The sequence below is a fragment of the Podarcis erhardii genome (genome assembly GCF_964252035.2).
Source record: "Podarcis erhardii genome assembly, chromosome: 7".
Lineage (NCBI taxonomy): Eukaryota > Metazoa > Chordata > Lepidosauria > Squamata > Lacertidae > Podarcis > Podarcis erhardii.
In genome coordinates this window covers 88,458,755-88,474,993 of record NC_138511.1, presented here as the reverse complement: position 1 = coordinate 88,474,993, position 16,239 = coordinate 88,458,755, and the positions used below count along the sequence as shown (strand labels likewise).

Below are 16,239 nucleotides of genomic sequence, written 5' to 3'. Positions count from 1 at the left end.
TCTCAGTCTCCACCTCTCCAGGGTTTCCCCCAAGCAATCAGAGACTTAGCCTGCGTGAATCCAACCTCCTCTCCGCTCTTTTCATGCCTCTCCTGGTTCTGGGAGACCAGGGAGGAGGGGAGCTGGTCACAGCAGGAGGGGGAGACACCTGGGCCACTTCAGCGGCCGAACTCATCTCTGCATCTTGGCTTGCCTCTTCTCCTGCCTCTGAATCTGGACCTCTTGCTACCTCCTGTTTCAGCTGAATGATGTCGTGATGACCTCATGTGACGGGCGGAAAGGTGGCCTCGCCCACTTGTCAAATTTGGCCCTGGTCACCTCCAAAGCTCACTTGGCCCATAGGATAAGCATTCCTCCTGACTAGCATCAGCTCTGCCTGAGGGGCTTCCTCCCTCCTACCAGACCCTTCTAGAACGACTATTGCAGGGGGTTGGACTAGATGACCCTGGAGCCCATTCCAACTGCACCATTTGATGATTCTGCCAGAGAGTCTGTGGGATGAGCTTGGGGCCCCTTTCAGGGAGGGGGTGTTACCTGTAGCAAACGTTCTCTGTGCAGGGATTCTGGGCCCGGACGATGATGAAGACATGCTGGAAATGGGAGCGGATGTTCTGGGGGGTAAAGGGCAGAGCCCCCGGCTCCTGGAAGATGATGGTGACAATGTCGTTCCCAATGTGCCTCTTCCTGAGCAGCTGGAGGAGGAAGGAGGAGACAGACAGAGGGGGTCTCAGTTATTCATTTGAAGTGTTCCTCAAACGCATTTTCATTCCGACCCAGGGTCACGCTTGCAAACAATACTGTCCGATCGCATCCTGCATGGGGGTTTGGGCCCAAGGGCTCCACATATGCGCAGGAATGCACATACTCAAACTACCCCTGTGCTAGCATCCCTGAGCTTCTATCTGGAGCAGGCCTTGCCCCCAAAAGCAAGGCAGAGAGTTTAAAACAGGGGTAGGCAACCTAAGGCCCGGGGGCCGGATGCGGCCCAATTGCCTTCTCAATCTGGCCGGTGGACAGTCCAGGAATCAGCGTGTTTTTACATGAGTAGAATGTGTCCTTTTATTTAAAATGCATCTCTGGATTATTTGTGGGGCATAGGAATTCATTCATTATTATTTTTTCAAAATATAGTCTGGTCCACCACATGGTCTGAGGGACGGTGGACCGGCCCCCTGCTGAAAAAGGTTGCTGACCCCTGGCTTAAAAGCTCGCCTTGCACCGTGTGCTCCAAGCACAAACAGCGCTCTAAGCTCTCTGCCTTGCTTGCATTCAACTCACTTGCCGTCATCCGTATAAGGTGGACATTGCACAAGTTAACTAACAAGCTTCCAACGAAACATTAAAAATTCAGTATTAAAAATACAATAAAACATCAGACATTAAAAACTTCCCTAAACACATGAAGTTTAGGGCAGTATTAGGACAGTAAGAAAGCAACACTGCCAAAGAACAACGCCCCAAATCTCAATAGACCTCTGCGTCCAGATGTGCCGGTGGGAGGGAAGAAGAGAGCAGAAACGCTTAAGAGGTTTAGGTGGTGGCAGGGCAGCGCCACTGAGGGCATCCCTGAACGCAGGAACACATTTGGACACCCAGCCAAGGGGCGCTGGATATGCGACAAAGAAGGTGGGATTGCCAGGACCCCCAGAACGCCACAGCTATCCCCTCAGAACATGTCCGGCATTCCTTGCTCTCTGAGGTCAGGGGCCCCGAATGTTTTTATTTCATTTTCCGTTTTAATTTGCACGCCGCTTTTCTTCTATGTTGCCAGAACACAAGGCGGTTTTGCAAGCTGCAGAACCAACAAAATAGGCAGCGAAGATCCCACATCTTATAATCTGATCAAATAAGTCGTTTTCTTTAAAAAAAAATGCAACCCCCGCTTGCGTGGAGCCCATCTCGTACCTGCTGCCTATTGTTCGGGGTGTAAGGAAGCATCGTGGAGACATGGAACATGATCTCGTAGCCCTGGTAGGTGGTGTAGAGAGAGTGGGTACCCGTGGAGTCGGCTGGAAGGCAAAAGCAAGCAGGAGAGAGGCTCAGGAGGGACTGGCAGCGGGGACTAGTGGGTGGAGAGGAGGGATGGACTGGGTGGCTCCTTCACAGCCTCCCCCCCCCCAAGCAGCCAGAGAGAGTTGGGGAACGGGAGGTTTCGGGGGGGGGGGCAGAGAGCAGCCGGCCTTCTGCCTGCCCCCAGCAAACGGCCGGAGGGACCTACTTTTGGTGTCCAGCTGGGCGGCATACTTGTCGAAGCCCCTGAGGCACACCTTCTCCCCCAGCAGCGCCAGGAACTCCTCAAAGGCAGGCCCGGCCTCTTCGTTGTTGTACATCTCCTCCTCGGAGCTCTGGTCAGCTTTGCAGTACAGGACACCCACCTTGTGCTTGCGGCAGAGCTGAGGGGGCAGAAGAGAGAGGGATACACACAGCCGGGTGAGAAGCGCCAAGCAGGGGGAGCCCACCGGGCAGAGGCCTCGCGAGAGACACTTCCCCTGCCATGCGTCGCAGGATCCGGCCACGACGGGGCCAGCCTCCTTCTTCCCAGACTGGCAGAAGGGCACGAGCAGGCAGTGGCGTAGCGTGGGTTGTCAGCACCCGGGGCAAGGCAAGTAATTTGCGCCCCCTAACCCGTGGATTTGCGCCCCCTAACCCGTGGATTTGCCCTAACCCCAGATGTTGCGCCCGGTGCGGCCGGCCCCCCCTGCACCCCCCACGCTACGCCACTGCGAGCAGGAAAGGGAGGCAAGGGCGTCCTCAGAGGAATGCCGCAAGGTGTCCTGAATCTACCCGAGCATGTTCAGAGCGTTGAGACAGTAGCTGGAACAGGCCACAAAGGGGAGCCCAGCACCCCGCTTCTCTCTTTTTTTAAAAAATTTTTTTATTGATTTTAACATATAAATTATAAAATGTACCACAAAACTTATCACTTATACAATCTTTTTAGACTTTCATCAGCACCTCTGATGATCCACTGTTTTAACCACTTCTTATGCATTTCTTAGGGACACAGGTGGCGCTGTGGGTTAAACCACAGAGCCTAGGACTTGCCGATCGGAAGGTCGGTGGTTTGAATCCCCATGACGGGATGAGCTCCTGTTGCTTGGTCCCTGCTCCTGCCAACCTAGCAGTTCGATAGCACATCAAAGTGCAAGTAGATAAATAGGTACCGCTCCGGCGGGAAGGTAAACGGCGTTTCCGTGCACTGCTCTGGTTTGCCAGAAGCGGCTTAGTCATGCTGGCCACATGACCCGGAAGCTGTATGCTGGCTCCCTCGGCCAATAAAGCGAGATGAGTGCCGCAACCCTAGAGTCGGTCACAACTGGACCTGATGGTCAGGGGTCCCTTTACCTTTTATGCATTTCTTAACTTTAAATTGCCTTTACATCTCTTAACAAATCATCCTTCCCCTTCTCCATTTTAGCAATACTTCCAATACTCCTCCTCACAAAACTTGTTGCAAACCTACAAACGTCGTCTGACCTACGGCACCCCGCTTCTCAAAGATGCCAGCCAGCGGCCCAAATGCGAATCCTGAAAGCAGGACCTGAGCAGAACAGCAGCGGAGGGAGAGCAAGGCCCCTGCGGCTCGCAGCCCTCGACAGTCATCTCCTTTGCCGTCGATTTGTCTATCTTTGCCACCCAAGTTGAGGCCACCCCCTGCCTCCCAGGGAAATGAGTTTCAGAGTTTATGTCTGCCGTCTGAAGCATGACCATCATCTCTCCTCTTTCTCCACAACAAAGGTCACCATCGTCTGCATCTCGGCCAGGTCTTCTCTTGCTCAACTTTTTCCGAAACCACAAAGTCCCAAATGCGGCAACCTTCCCTCGCCCCGCGGGGATCCCCTGATCTCTCTGGCTGCCCTTTCATCTCAAACCGCCCTGAGCCGGTCTTGGCTGGGGAGGGCGGGGTATAAATAAAATTTATTATTATTATTATTATTATTAAATAATATTTATTAAAGTTTTAAATGTTACAAAAAGAAAAAGACATAATTCCAAGCTGAACAAAAACATAACAACACATCACAGTAAAAAAAGAAGAGGATAGAATAATAATAATAATAATAATAATAATAATAATAATAATAATAATAATAAACAGAAAAATAGAAACAATTAAAAAAACACAACGAACCTTCCCATAACTTATCTTTCATTAACTTGTTTCCTTGACCTCCTCGCACCTCCCTTTTTTTGTATTCTAGTTCAGTTAGCTATTTCAGCAAATCCTTTCCATCTTTCCCAATTTTTATCCTATAATTTATCTTAATATAATGTAACTTTACCTTTCCTCCTTTCATCCATTAACAATCTATTTTTACTTAATCCTTTATAATATTTCCGCTAAAGCCACATAACTTCATTCCAGCCTCCTTCTAACATTCCTTAATTTTACAATGTTTCTGTAAATAAACTTTAAATTTCTTCCCATCTTCTTCCACCGACTCTTCTCCCTGGTCTCGGATTCTGCCAGTCATTTCGACCAATTCCATATAGTCCATCACCTATTATTATTATTATTATTAAATCCCACAAATTGCTGACATGTCTTTTCTTCGTCTGACACCCCCCAAGCTCTAGTATTATTTGGCACATGCGTGTTTCTCTCCACCCCGTCTCCTGCCCTTCACCCCACTGACCAGGGAGCAAGGATGGAAGAGGGGCCAATGCCCACCACCCCCCGGCCATCCCACCCCCCACCTCCCCCCGCCTCGCTCACCCCCTGCTCGTCCAGCTTCCGCAGCTGCTCCGTGACTTTGGGGACGCTGAGGGCCAGGCGGAGGCAGTGGATGTTCAGCTCGGGGACCACGTTCTCCAGCACGTCCTTGAGGGGGAGCCCGCGGACAGTGCCATGCTTGGTGGAGGTGGGCGTGGCATCCTCCAGGATGGAGCCGCGGAGGGTGGTCAGCTGCAAGGAGAGAGAGAGAGTCTGGTCAGAGGAGCCTTCTTGGCATTTCCTGTCCGGACCTGCCATGTGGGTGGAGCTAACCGACACGGACCGCTTTGTGGTGGCTCCCGCCCCCAGCAGAGCGGAAAGCCAGCGGGTGAAACCGGCCCAACAGGGCAGGCTGCCTGCCAGGCACCGGGGAAGAGAGGCTGCCCACATGGCTCGGGAACAGGGGCCCCTGGAGACGGTGCTTTCCTCCATTTTGGTCTCAGAGTGTTGGAAGAGAGGGATAATAAACTGTTTTTATATGCAGTAACGGCAGCAAGAATATTACTGGCACAGAAATGGAAATGAGAACTACCGACCAAAGAAGAATGGCAGACGAAATTAATGGACCCTGCAGAACTAGATAAGATGACAGGAAGGATACGAAACCTGCGGGACCAGAGACTCTCAGAGGACTGGAGTAAATATCTGAACTATTTGAAAAGCAATTGTACTAAACAGATTACGCTAGCAGGACTTCAAGAACTTTTGTAAGGAAGACTATGCGAAATATTGCAGAGAAGATTATGAAGAGAGTTAAGGATAATTGAAGATTATGAAGAGAGTTAAGGATAATTGAAAGTAATAGAGAAATTAAGAAATGTAGATTGATAAAGATTGAAAAATATTCAGATGTGGTTGATGGAAGTCCAAAACATTATATAAGATAAGAAAGTATGTGATATGATTTTTGGAAATTATTTGGAAAAATCTATATATCTATATCTATATCTATATCTATATCTATATCTATATCTATATCTATATCTATAATCTATAATCTATATCTGTATCTATAAAGCTAAAGGGACCCCTGACCATTAGATCCAGTCATGGCCGACTCTGGGGTTGCGACGCTCATCTCACTTTACTGGCCGAGGGAACTGGCGTACAACTTCTGGGTCATGTGGCCAGCATGACTAAGCCACTTCTGGCGAACCAGAGCAGCGCACGGAAATGCCATTTAGCTTCCTGCCGGAGCGGTACCTATTTATCTACCTGCACTTTGACGTGCTTTCGGACTGCTAGGTTGGCAGGAGCAGGGACTGAGCAACGGGAGCTCACCCCGTCGTGGGGATTTGAACCGCCAACCTTATGATCGGCAAGTCCTAGACTCTGTGGTTTAACCCACAGCGCCACCCGCGTCCCATATCTATATCTATTTAAGCTATGTATCTATCTATCTATCTATCTATCTATCTATCTATCTATCTATCTATCTATCTATCTATCTATCGGAGTGTTGGAAGAGAGAGGCAACCTCGAGACACACCTCAGGACCCAATTCTGAACATTTAAAGGTTTGTCTCCAATTCACTTTGCAAATTTCAAAGCTTTGCGAACAGAGATTAAGAAACAGGAAAGCTGGAAGAGGAGATGTTTGGGCTCCAGTTTTCAAATAGCAAGGTGGCTTCTTGTAGGGAAGACAGTTCACTTTCCCTAGATAATGGAAATATGCATCTTGAAAAGGGCAGTCAATTCAAACGGAGGGTTGGAAGCTCTCGCAGATAAACGATCTGGAGAGCTGCAGAACAGATTCCGAAGAGCATCTTGGAATCCACGCTTTTGCTCTGAGGTTGCAAAACAATCCAGAGCAAAGGACCCCTGGGAAGGCGGAGGGCCAGCCTACGAGCCCCACGGAGACCCCAGCCTCAGAGCAGTCAAGGCCTGATCTCTCTCCCCCCTGCCCTTTTATTCATGAGACCCGCTGCTGGTGTGCTCCTCCTCTGGCTGAAGCAGCAAACGCAGGCCCTGCGCTGAGTTGCAATGCCCTCTGCTGGGCTCTGGGGAGCTCCTCACAGCTCAGAGAGAGGAGGTGATAGCAATGGCTGCTTAGGACCCCAGGCCACGCTTGTGACCCCTCTTTTCAGAGCACAGTAACATGGGGGGGGGAGGGGGCAACTGCTTTCCACAGGAAGCTGCCTTATATCAATTATCCCTTGGAAGGTGGGGGACTTGCCTTTGTTGGAGGTTTTTAAGCAGAGGTCGGATGGCCCTCTGTCAGGAATGCTTTGGCTGTGATGCCTGCAGGGCAGGGTGTGGACTAGATGACTCTGTGGGTCCCCTTCCAACTCTCCAATTCTGAGGTTCTACGATCCACCTATCTGCTGACATCATGGGGGTGAAATCAGCCGGTGAGCAGGGCTCCAAGCTGCTGGGATCGTGCTGGTGGGACTGACTTTTGCAAGCCAAAGGACTGAACCCTCTGAAATCCGCTTGTGAGCAGAGAGGAGATAAGGATTTGGGCTGCCCACCAGAAAAGTATCCAGTCCCATTTGTTGCAGGAATTTAAGGAATTATGTATAGGTTGGGGGGGGGGTTGCCCCTCCAGCAGATATCATGCACATGCAGCCCACTATCAAAATCAGCACAATCACTTTTGTGACTTTTGTGATTTGTCCCCACAAAACACTTCATCACAGTTTATTCCTGCCTATTCAAAGGGCCTCTGCTGCACGATACCAAATGTAAGAATTCACTGATAAATGTTCCTATGTACTGGCTCACTGGGAAAACTTCAGAAATTCATCTAGACATGTGAGCTCAGCTACTCAGCAGCCTCTCTGCCTGAGTGATAATCCCTGGCCTCCTGATACCTGAGTGCCAGACAGGTAGCCATTCCAGAAATAACAAATCCAGATGAAGAGAAAAGGGTGGGATTAACTTGGCAGGGAAACAGGGAAATGTAAGTATCTCTTTTGTTTCACTTGATGGGTGTTTGGTGGAGGGCAAGGGGAATCACGGGGCAGGGTCCAGGATGCTCAGATTACTGCCACCAGACCTCCCCTTTCATAATGTAACCATGATGTATGAGTGATGTAGTTTGGGGGGGGTGTAACATGGGGATTAGCAGCTAATAAAAGTTTGGGTTCTCTTTTGTTCGGGGCTTCCATCTTGTTCCGCCTGGTGGCAGGTGGGAGTCCTGTCGCGACAGTCTTCTATCAAGACCAAGCCTACTGGCTGCTGTTTTGCTCTGGTATTCCTGGCTGGTGTCCTTGTTTTTTGTCCAAGGGAGCCCTCAGATTTCTCCGATAACACAATGCAAACAAGCAAGATGCCAAAGGGCAGCTTCTCAGGGTCCTGCAGCTCATGAGGCAGCAGCGCCCACTTTGCAGAGAAGGCAGCCTGGCAGACAAGCTCCCCAATGCCGCTCAGTCGCTAAAAGGGACCGCAGAGGAGCCGGAGGGGCAGAGCTACTGCTGCTTCTCAACAGAAGCATCCTAAAAGAGACATCCTAAAAGAGACAGCAGCTGGCATAGCAAAGGCTCATTGGGGCGGTGTGTGCCCTGGATTAGACCCGGAGCACCCGAGAACTTGCTCGCACCACCCGAAACTTTCCCCGAGTCAAGCAAAGCACTGCTTTTGAGCAGAAGACAGTAAGAAAGGATTCAGTTACGCAAGATCCAGGTTTCAAATGGAAGTGATTGAAGGGAAAGTGAAACTACTGAAGGCTGCAAATAGCATACTGCTAGAATGGGAGACGGAAGATGAAGAGGTAAAATCAGTCATGATTAAATGGGCACAAGATATAGGTCATAACATTATGTTGGAAGATTGGGAAAGGTTCTGGAAAATTGGCTTAAAATTTATAGATTGTTCTCTGTTGAAAGAAAATTATATGAAGATGATGTATAGATGGTATATGACTCCAGTGCAGTTAGGAAAAATGTATAAAACCAGTTCAAATATGTGTTGGAAGTGTAAGGAGAAGGAGGGAACATTTTATCATATGTGGTGGGATTGTAATGAAATTAAAAAGTTTTGGGAAATGATATACAATGAATTGAAGAAAATGTTCCATTTAGCATTTGTTAAGAAACCTGAAGCATTTTTGTTAGGGATTGTAGGAAAAGACCCGCCAAGGAAACTGAAAAATATCTTCCATGTATGCGACAACGGCGGTGAGAGTCTTAACAGCACAAGGATGGAAGAATGAGGAAACCCTGACTAAAGAACTATGGCAAGAGAAGCTGATGTACTATGCAGAATTGGCAAAATTGACTTATAAACTACGGGACAAGGATAACCGTGACTTCAAAGATGAATGGGAACCTTTTACAAAGTACTTAAAGAAACAACCAAGTGAACTGGACTCCTTGGCAGGTTTTGAATAAACAATAAACAATATTGACAATAACCAGTCAGATTTATACAATTTTGTAAAATACAGAGAACAGCTTCTCTAGAGAAACCAGAGATTGGAGCTGAGGGAAGTCAAGGGGGGAGGGGAGGGTGGGTTATTTTATGGGGGGGGAATCAAGGATGATATGTATTAAGACAATATGTTTTGTTTAAATTCTTAATAAAAACATTTTTTTTAAAAAAGCACTGCTTTTGAGCAGGAGGTGCCGTTATGCAACACAAACACACGCAGGGCTCAAGTGCAAAACCAGCCTTGGGCTTCCGAGGACCAGGCACACAGCTCAGAGAGATGTTTGGGGGGCCAGAGATTTGGGAGGCGGGGAGAAAGCAGCAAGGTGCTCTGCGGCCCAGCAGTGAGGGGTCTGTTACCAGCAAATGAGGGGCAAACTGCCCACCCACTTCGGCACACAACTTCTGTGGGACAGGGAGCCATATGTTTCCCTCCCTTGGTGGATTCTGTGGCTTCTTCCAAACCCCCCCCCCCAAAGCTCAGCATTCCTTCCCCCCCCCCCGTCAGCCTCCAAGGGGCTTAGGTTAGACTCTCGCTCTGCAGACATTTATGGAGGAAGCGGATGCACTGCATGAACCCTGGGAACTCAGTGGGACAGGACAAAGGCCAGCGGGAATGCAGCTAAAAAGCCTGGGAAGGAAGTGGGCCCAAGAAGAGGCCGGTTGATAGATCAGACCAGAGAGCCCTCAAGCCCAGTGTCCTCCTCTCACAGCAGCCAGCCAGAGGGAAAATCAAGACGATTAAGGAAATCAAGAGGAGGGTGCTAGGGAAACTGAGAACACAACACCTCCAACAAGAATCAGCAGCAGTCCCTCTAGCAGAAGCTCTGGGGAAGTCAATGCCAGGCAGGAACACAAGAACCGCAGAACTGTCGAGGTGTAAGGGGCGCCCAAAGGTCATTCAGTCCAACCCCCTGGAACGCAGGAGTCACAGCTAAAGAATCTCTGACAGAAGACCAACTTCTGCTTAGAAACCTCCAGGCGGTTGGAGGATGGATGGCGGCTAATGGATTGAGCTTGAATCCTGACAAGACAGAAGTACTGTTCTTGGGGGACAGGGGGCACGCTGGTGTGGAGGACTCCCGGGTCCTGAATGGGGTGACTGTGCCCCTGAAGGACCAGGAGAGCAGCCTGGGAGTCATTCTGGACTCACAGCTGTCCATGGAGGCGCAGGTCAGTTCTGTATCCAGGGCAGCAGTCTACCACCTCCACCTGGTACGCAGGATGAGACCCTATCTGCCCGTGCACTGTCTCGCCAGAGTGGTGCATGCTCTGGTTATCTCCCGCTTGGACTACTGCAATGCGCTCTACGTTGGGCTACCTTTGAAGGTGACACGGAAACAGTAATTAATCCAGAATGCGGCAGCTAGACTGGTGACTGGGGGCAGCCGCCAAGACCATATAACACCGGTCCTGAAAGACCTACACTGGCTCCCAGTATGTTTCCGAGCACAATTCAAAGTGTTGGTGCTGACCTTTAAAGCCCTAAATGGCCTCGGCCCAGTATACCTCAAGGAGCTTCTCCACCCCCCTCCATTCTGCCCGGACACTGAGGTCCAGCTACGAGGGCCTTCTGGCAGTTCCCTCCCTGCGAGAAGCAAAGCTACAGGGAACCAGGCAGAGGGCCTTTCTGGTAGTGGCACCCGCCCTCGGCGCTGTACCTAAAGTGTCCGGGTAGAACGATCCAGAGGTCCGTTTGTAAACCAAAACAGGTTGTAACCCAAGGCGCGCTATCACCAATGGGGCCTCAAAAAAAATAATTGTTCGTAATTCCCCCCCAAAATGGGTTGTAATCCAAAGAAAGGTTGCAAACCGGGACACACGTATTTGTAATCCAAAACGTATGCAAACCAAGGTACCACTGCATACTTGCCTCGACAAGCTTTTCCAGTTGGGTGAAAAGGCCTCGGCCGCAGGTTTCATAACAATGCCGGTTTTTTTAAAGCCCTTATCGTTAGATGTTTTTGTTTTCAAAACTATCTTTAAGCCGCTTTTCTGTGAACTGAGTTGAGACGCACGTGGAAGGCGATCCGTAGACAAACAAAGCAGCGGCCATAGCAGCAACCTACCTCACTGGTTCGGAAGATGATCCTGTACTGGTACTGAGGCCCGTGCTCTCGGTGGTCCTCCAGCTTCTCTCGCCGGATGCTGACGGCCACCGGGCCCAGCTTCTCGTCCACCCCAAAGTAGTTGGCATGCTCTGCAGAAAGAGAGGGAGGGGGGTATTCATCCAGAACAGTAGCAGAGGCTCCCTGTCTCAACACACACACACACACACAGCATGCTGGAAACATGGGAGGCCAACTTTGGCTGAGCCCAACAGCGCCCAAATTGGGGAGTACCACCCCCTGGGGTGCTTTGGGATTACCTGTTGGGGTGCTAAGAGGCAAGGAGGTGATCGAGGACGAGCACGGGAGGCTGAACCCTCCATGTGCATGGATCACTTGCTCCTGCCTTGCAGCGGGCTGGACTAGAAAACCTCTGGGGTCCCCTCCAACTCTGCAATTCTAGGACGAAACACCTTCCTCGCTTCATATTTGAAGTTCTCCTGCTCTCGTTGCTTTCAAACCGATTTCTTTTGCACTTGCGAGTTCTCACAAGAGAGCCAGTCACTGGTAATAGCGGTTGATTGACTTATTAATTAGTTATTGTACATCTGTGGTTTGTTTATGTTTGGCAAGTAGCTATATATAAAGATTTCACGCTATGAATTTTTCCCCACCCTTGTGCTTTTCGTAGGAATGCCTAACAATATTTTTTCATGCAAATACTCTTCGCTGAACGTTCTTTTCATTTTTAGCTAAGAATATCAGATCAGACCACAGTTTAAAAACGTCTGCCATAGTCCAAAGTTAATTCCATTTTCACTGTGTGTGTTTCTCCTTCTTGCATACTGGGCCAAGTGAATTGTTGCGAGAGCAAGCTACAGTCCAGCGATGTAGTTGAGATCATAGAACTGGCACCCCAGGGGTCATCTAGTCCAACCCCCTGGCGAAAAGACATTCCGTTGTTGAAATTGTAATCTAGATTGAAGGTGCCGGTTGCCACCTAGCTTATATATCTGAATTTCTAACACTGCTGTCAGGGATTCTTAAAGAGAGCCATCCAAATTTTGCTTAGAAACCTCCAAGGAAGGGAGAGTCCTCTCCCTTCCAAGGTCACAGAACTCTAGAGCTGTTGAGGAAAGAAACAACTATCTGACTTTTAGAAGACATCTGAAGGCAGCCTTGTGTTGGGAGGTTTTTCCATGTTTGACTGTGCTTATAGTTTTTAACCTGTTGGAAGCTGATCAGAGGCTGGGATAACCCACCCAGGAGGGCAGCATATCAATAAACAATTATTATTATTATTATTATTATTATTATTATTATTATTATTATTAACCCCAAGGGTCATCTAGTCCAACCCCTTGGAGAAGAGACATTCCGTTGTACCTGGCTTCTATATCTGCCTTTCCAACACTGCAGATAAATACATCATAAATCCACTTTTAGAAGACATTTTTCTTTTTTCCTTTCTCCTCCTGTGATGAGGCTGCATTTTAATTTTTATGTTTCAATGTTGTATTTTAATCTTGTTTTTAAGTTGTATCCATTCAACTGGGGAGGGCAGGGTATAAATAAAATTTATTATTATTATTATTATTATTATTATTATTATTATGGCCACCCTGTATAGGGAAATCTTTAATGTCTAATGTTTTACAATTTTTAATGTGCTGGAAGCCACCCAGAGTGGCTGGGGAAACCCAGCAGGATGGACAAGGTATAAATAATAAAATAATTATTATTATTATTATTATTATTATTATTATTATTATTATTATTCCAACTAAGCCCAAGGAAGTACTTCCTTGCGGCAAGAGCTGTTTGAGAGTGGGACGGACTCCCTCGGAAGGTGGAGGAGACAGCTTCACTGGAGGTTTCCCAAGCAGAGGTTGGCTGGCCATCCATCAGGGATTCTTTCGCTGAGATTCCTGCATTGCAGGGGGTTGGTCTAGATGGCCCCGGGTGCCCCTTCCAACCCTACAATTCTGTGCTCCACCTACTGAGCAAAGACCCTCCCTCCTGCTCCTGGCCCACCCTGCCAGGGCAACCCCGGAGCGGTGCCCACCTTTGCCGCAGAAGTGCTCCTGGTAGTAGCGGGCGCCCAGGTCGACGTGCTCAATGCTGTAGTGCTTCAGTCGCGCTACGTTGCGCTGCAACTCCTTGGGCACCTCCAGGACAGAGACGCTGGCGTTGGTGCAGCACGGGGCGGGGGATGCCTCCGCCAGGCCGCCCCCTCCTGCCCCTACGGCCTCCCCGCCAGGAGAGCCAAGAGAGGCGGGCGAGGCCCGTGAGAAGCTGACGTCGCGCTCGCGCTCCCCGCCCACCTCGTTGCGGAAGTGCGGGCAGCTGAGCAGCAGCCCGTTGCTGCGGCTGTCTCCGGGGTCGTGCCCCAGGTGCTCCTTGAAGTTCGGGTCCTCGGAGCTGAGGAAGGGGGCCGCCGCAGGCTCTGGGGGGCCGCAGGCCCGCGAGGCGGAGGAGACTGCTGAAGCGGCCGAGGCCCCCGTGGCGGTGTTCCTCCTTTGCGCCACGTAGGCCCGCCGCGCCACCACCTCGTTGAGGTCAAAGAGCATGCTCTGGACGTCGTAGTGCGCGAATCTCTTCTGGCACAGCCAGGGCCGCCCGCCTGCGTCCTCGGGGTCTGGAGGGCCACCCTTGCCGCCTTCGGGGTCTCCCCGGCCGCTCCGCAGCTTCCGGAAGATGGAGTCCCCGCCGCTCGCATCACCCCGGGGTCCCTTCTTGCGGGACTTCTCCTTGGGCTGCAGGGGGAACTCGTCCGCGCCCAGGAGGGAGAGCCCCTGCTGCTCGCTCCGGGCCTCGGCTTTGCTGCTGCCCCGTGCCGCGCGGAAAGACCCCGCCTGCTCCTTCCGCCGCGCCTTCCCACTGCGAAACTCATCCAGCATTTCGTAGAAGCTTTGCTCCGAGACGCCCTGAACGTCGATGGAGGAGGTACTCCCGTACTCCCGAAAAATGGGCAGCTTGGCGCCAGCCCCCCGGGGCTCAAACGCCTCCTGCGGGTCGCACTCACTGAGTGTGACCTCGCTGCTGCTCCGGTTCCGCAGAGGCAGGAAGCCCCGGGCCGGGGACCGCGGCCAGCCGTCAGGGAACTCCGCGTCCTTAGAGCGCCGCCGGGCCAGGCGCTGGAAGCCCCGGGACGTGCCGGCAAAGGCAGCCCCATTCTGGAAGCCGCGGGAGCCCGTGGTTGGCGTCTCCAGGTCTCTCGAAGTGCTGCTGGTGGCAGTGGCGGGATCTTTCAGCCCTTCTCTCTTTGGGGGCCAGTCGGCGATCCTGGCCCGCACGCCCATTTTGGGCATGGCTGGGGTGGCCGTTGCCGGCCGCGAGGAAACAGGCGCCTCCGCTTGCGCGGCACAGCCATTCTGGGCCCAGAACCCCGGGGAGTAATAGTCGCCGCCTTTCAATCCGGGGCCCCCCACATCACCGCTCTCGTGAACAGGCCGGTACGATGTCATAGTCCAAGGGAAGAGAGGACTGTGACTCCCTGTTCGAAGGGGCCACTCATCCCCATCGGGGAACGCAGACGTCAGCCGTGACTGGGGGGCAAGGCGCCATGGGACGCCAGCCCGCGAGAGCCCCCCTCGGGGCTCCCTGCTGGGGGACCGGCCCCTGCGGCCATCGCACTGGCGAGCAATCCTCAAGGCGCCCCGGCATTTGCAGGAGGAGGCAGCTGGGGAGGAGGGCCGTCAGAGCTTCTTCTGAAAAATCCCAGGCTAATCCGGTGACGTTAACCGTGGGAACGTTTCACTCTGGGCCATCCCTGCAGGAGAGGAGGGCAGAAAAGAAAGAGATGTTAGTGCTCATGTCACTGGTAGCTTCAGATTCACAGAAAGATTGAACTGTGGGGTTGGAAGGGAGCCCTAAAAGCCATCTAGCCCAGCCCCCTACAATGCAGGAAACACAGGTCAAGAATCCCTGACAGGTAGCCATCCAGCCTCTGGTGAAGGAGAGTCTGCCACCTTCTAATAATAATAATAATAATAATAATAATAATAATAATAATAATAATAATATTTATTTATTTATTTATACCCCGCCCATCTGGCTGGGCTTCCCCAGCCACTCTGGGCGGCTTCCAACAAAATATTAAAATACCGTAATACATCAAACATTAAAAGCTTCCCTAAACAGGGCTGCCTTCAGATGTCTTCTAAAAGTCTGGTAGTTGTTCTTCTCTTTGACATCTAGTGGGAGGGTGTTCCACAGGGCGGGCGCCACCACCGAGAAGGCCCTCTGCCTGGTTCCCTGTAATTTGGCTTCTCACAGGGAGAGAACCGCCAGAAGGCCCTCGGCGCTGGACCTCAGTGTCCGGGCTGAATGATGGGGGTGGAGACACTCCTTCAGGTCAACTGGTCCGAGGCCGTTCAGGGCTTTAAAGGTCAGCACCAACACTTTGAATTGTGCTCGGAAACACAAGGATGTCTGCCCTTCCGTCAAACATCTCCTATCCTCAGAAAGTTCCTCCTCATGTTTAGTTGGAGTCACACGCTGGCAAGCTCAAACTCCACGACCACGAGGGACTCGCACTCCACCCCACCCCTACGCTGTTCCCGGCAACACAGACTCAGGAGAAGTCCGGACAGAGTGTGGGCGGCTCCAAAGGACATTTGAGCTCTTTCCTGCTCTTCACAGTGAGTCAGTAGATGCCGTAGTCCACAGATGCCGGATGAGTCCAGCAGCATCACGACATCTTGGAAACCCTATGGGGCACCTGAAATACGTCCCAACCATTTCACGCACTCTCCTAAGAACGTAAGGCAAGGATCTGCTGGATCAGGCCCAAGGGGGCCCATTGAGTTCCAGCACGCTGTTCTCATAGCAGCAAACAAGATGCCCCACTATCCCCATGGAAAGATAGATAAAACTTTACAGTGGTACCTCAGGTTACATATGCTTCAGGTTACAGACTCCGTTAACCCAGAAATAGTGCTTCAGGTTAAGAACTTTGCTTCAGGATGAGAACAGAAATTGGGCTCCAGCGGCATGGCAGCAGCAGGGGGCCCCATGAGCTAAAGTGGTGCTTCAGGTTAAGAACAGTTCCAGGTTAAGTACGGACCTCCGGAACGAATTAAGTACTTAACCCGAGGTACCACTGTA

At 51.0% G+C, this 16,239-nt stretch overlaps 1 protein-coding gene across 2 annotated transcripts in view; it reads right to left on the bottom strand.

Moving 5' to 3' along the window:
* The window catches only part of SIPA1L3 (signal induced proliferation associated 1 like 3), a 105,917-nt gene that overhangs the window by 39,858 nt on the left and 49,820 nt on the right, over window positions 1-16,239 (bottom strand). For both annotated transcript variants that reach the window (XM_081868643.1, XM_081868642.1), the window contains exons 2-7: window positions 13,196-14,902; window positions 11,152-11,282; window positions 4,718-4,906; window positions 2,219-2,393; window positions 1,906-2,009; window positions 535-692 (exon numbers count right to left, since the gene is read on the bottom strand). In XM_081868643.1, coding sequence (XP_081724769.1) covers window positions 535-692; window positions 1,906-2,009; window positions 2,219-2,393; window positions 4,718-4,906; window positions 11,152-11,282; window positions 13,196-14,597 — 2,159 coding nt within the window. In that variant the 5' untranslated portion in view covers window positions 14,598-14,902. The remainder of the gene's footprint in view (window positions 1-534; window positions 693-1,905; window positions 2,010-2,218; window positions 2,394-4,717; window positions 4,907-11,151; window positions 11,283-13,195; window positions 14,903-16,239) is intronic.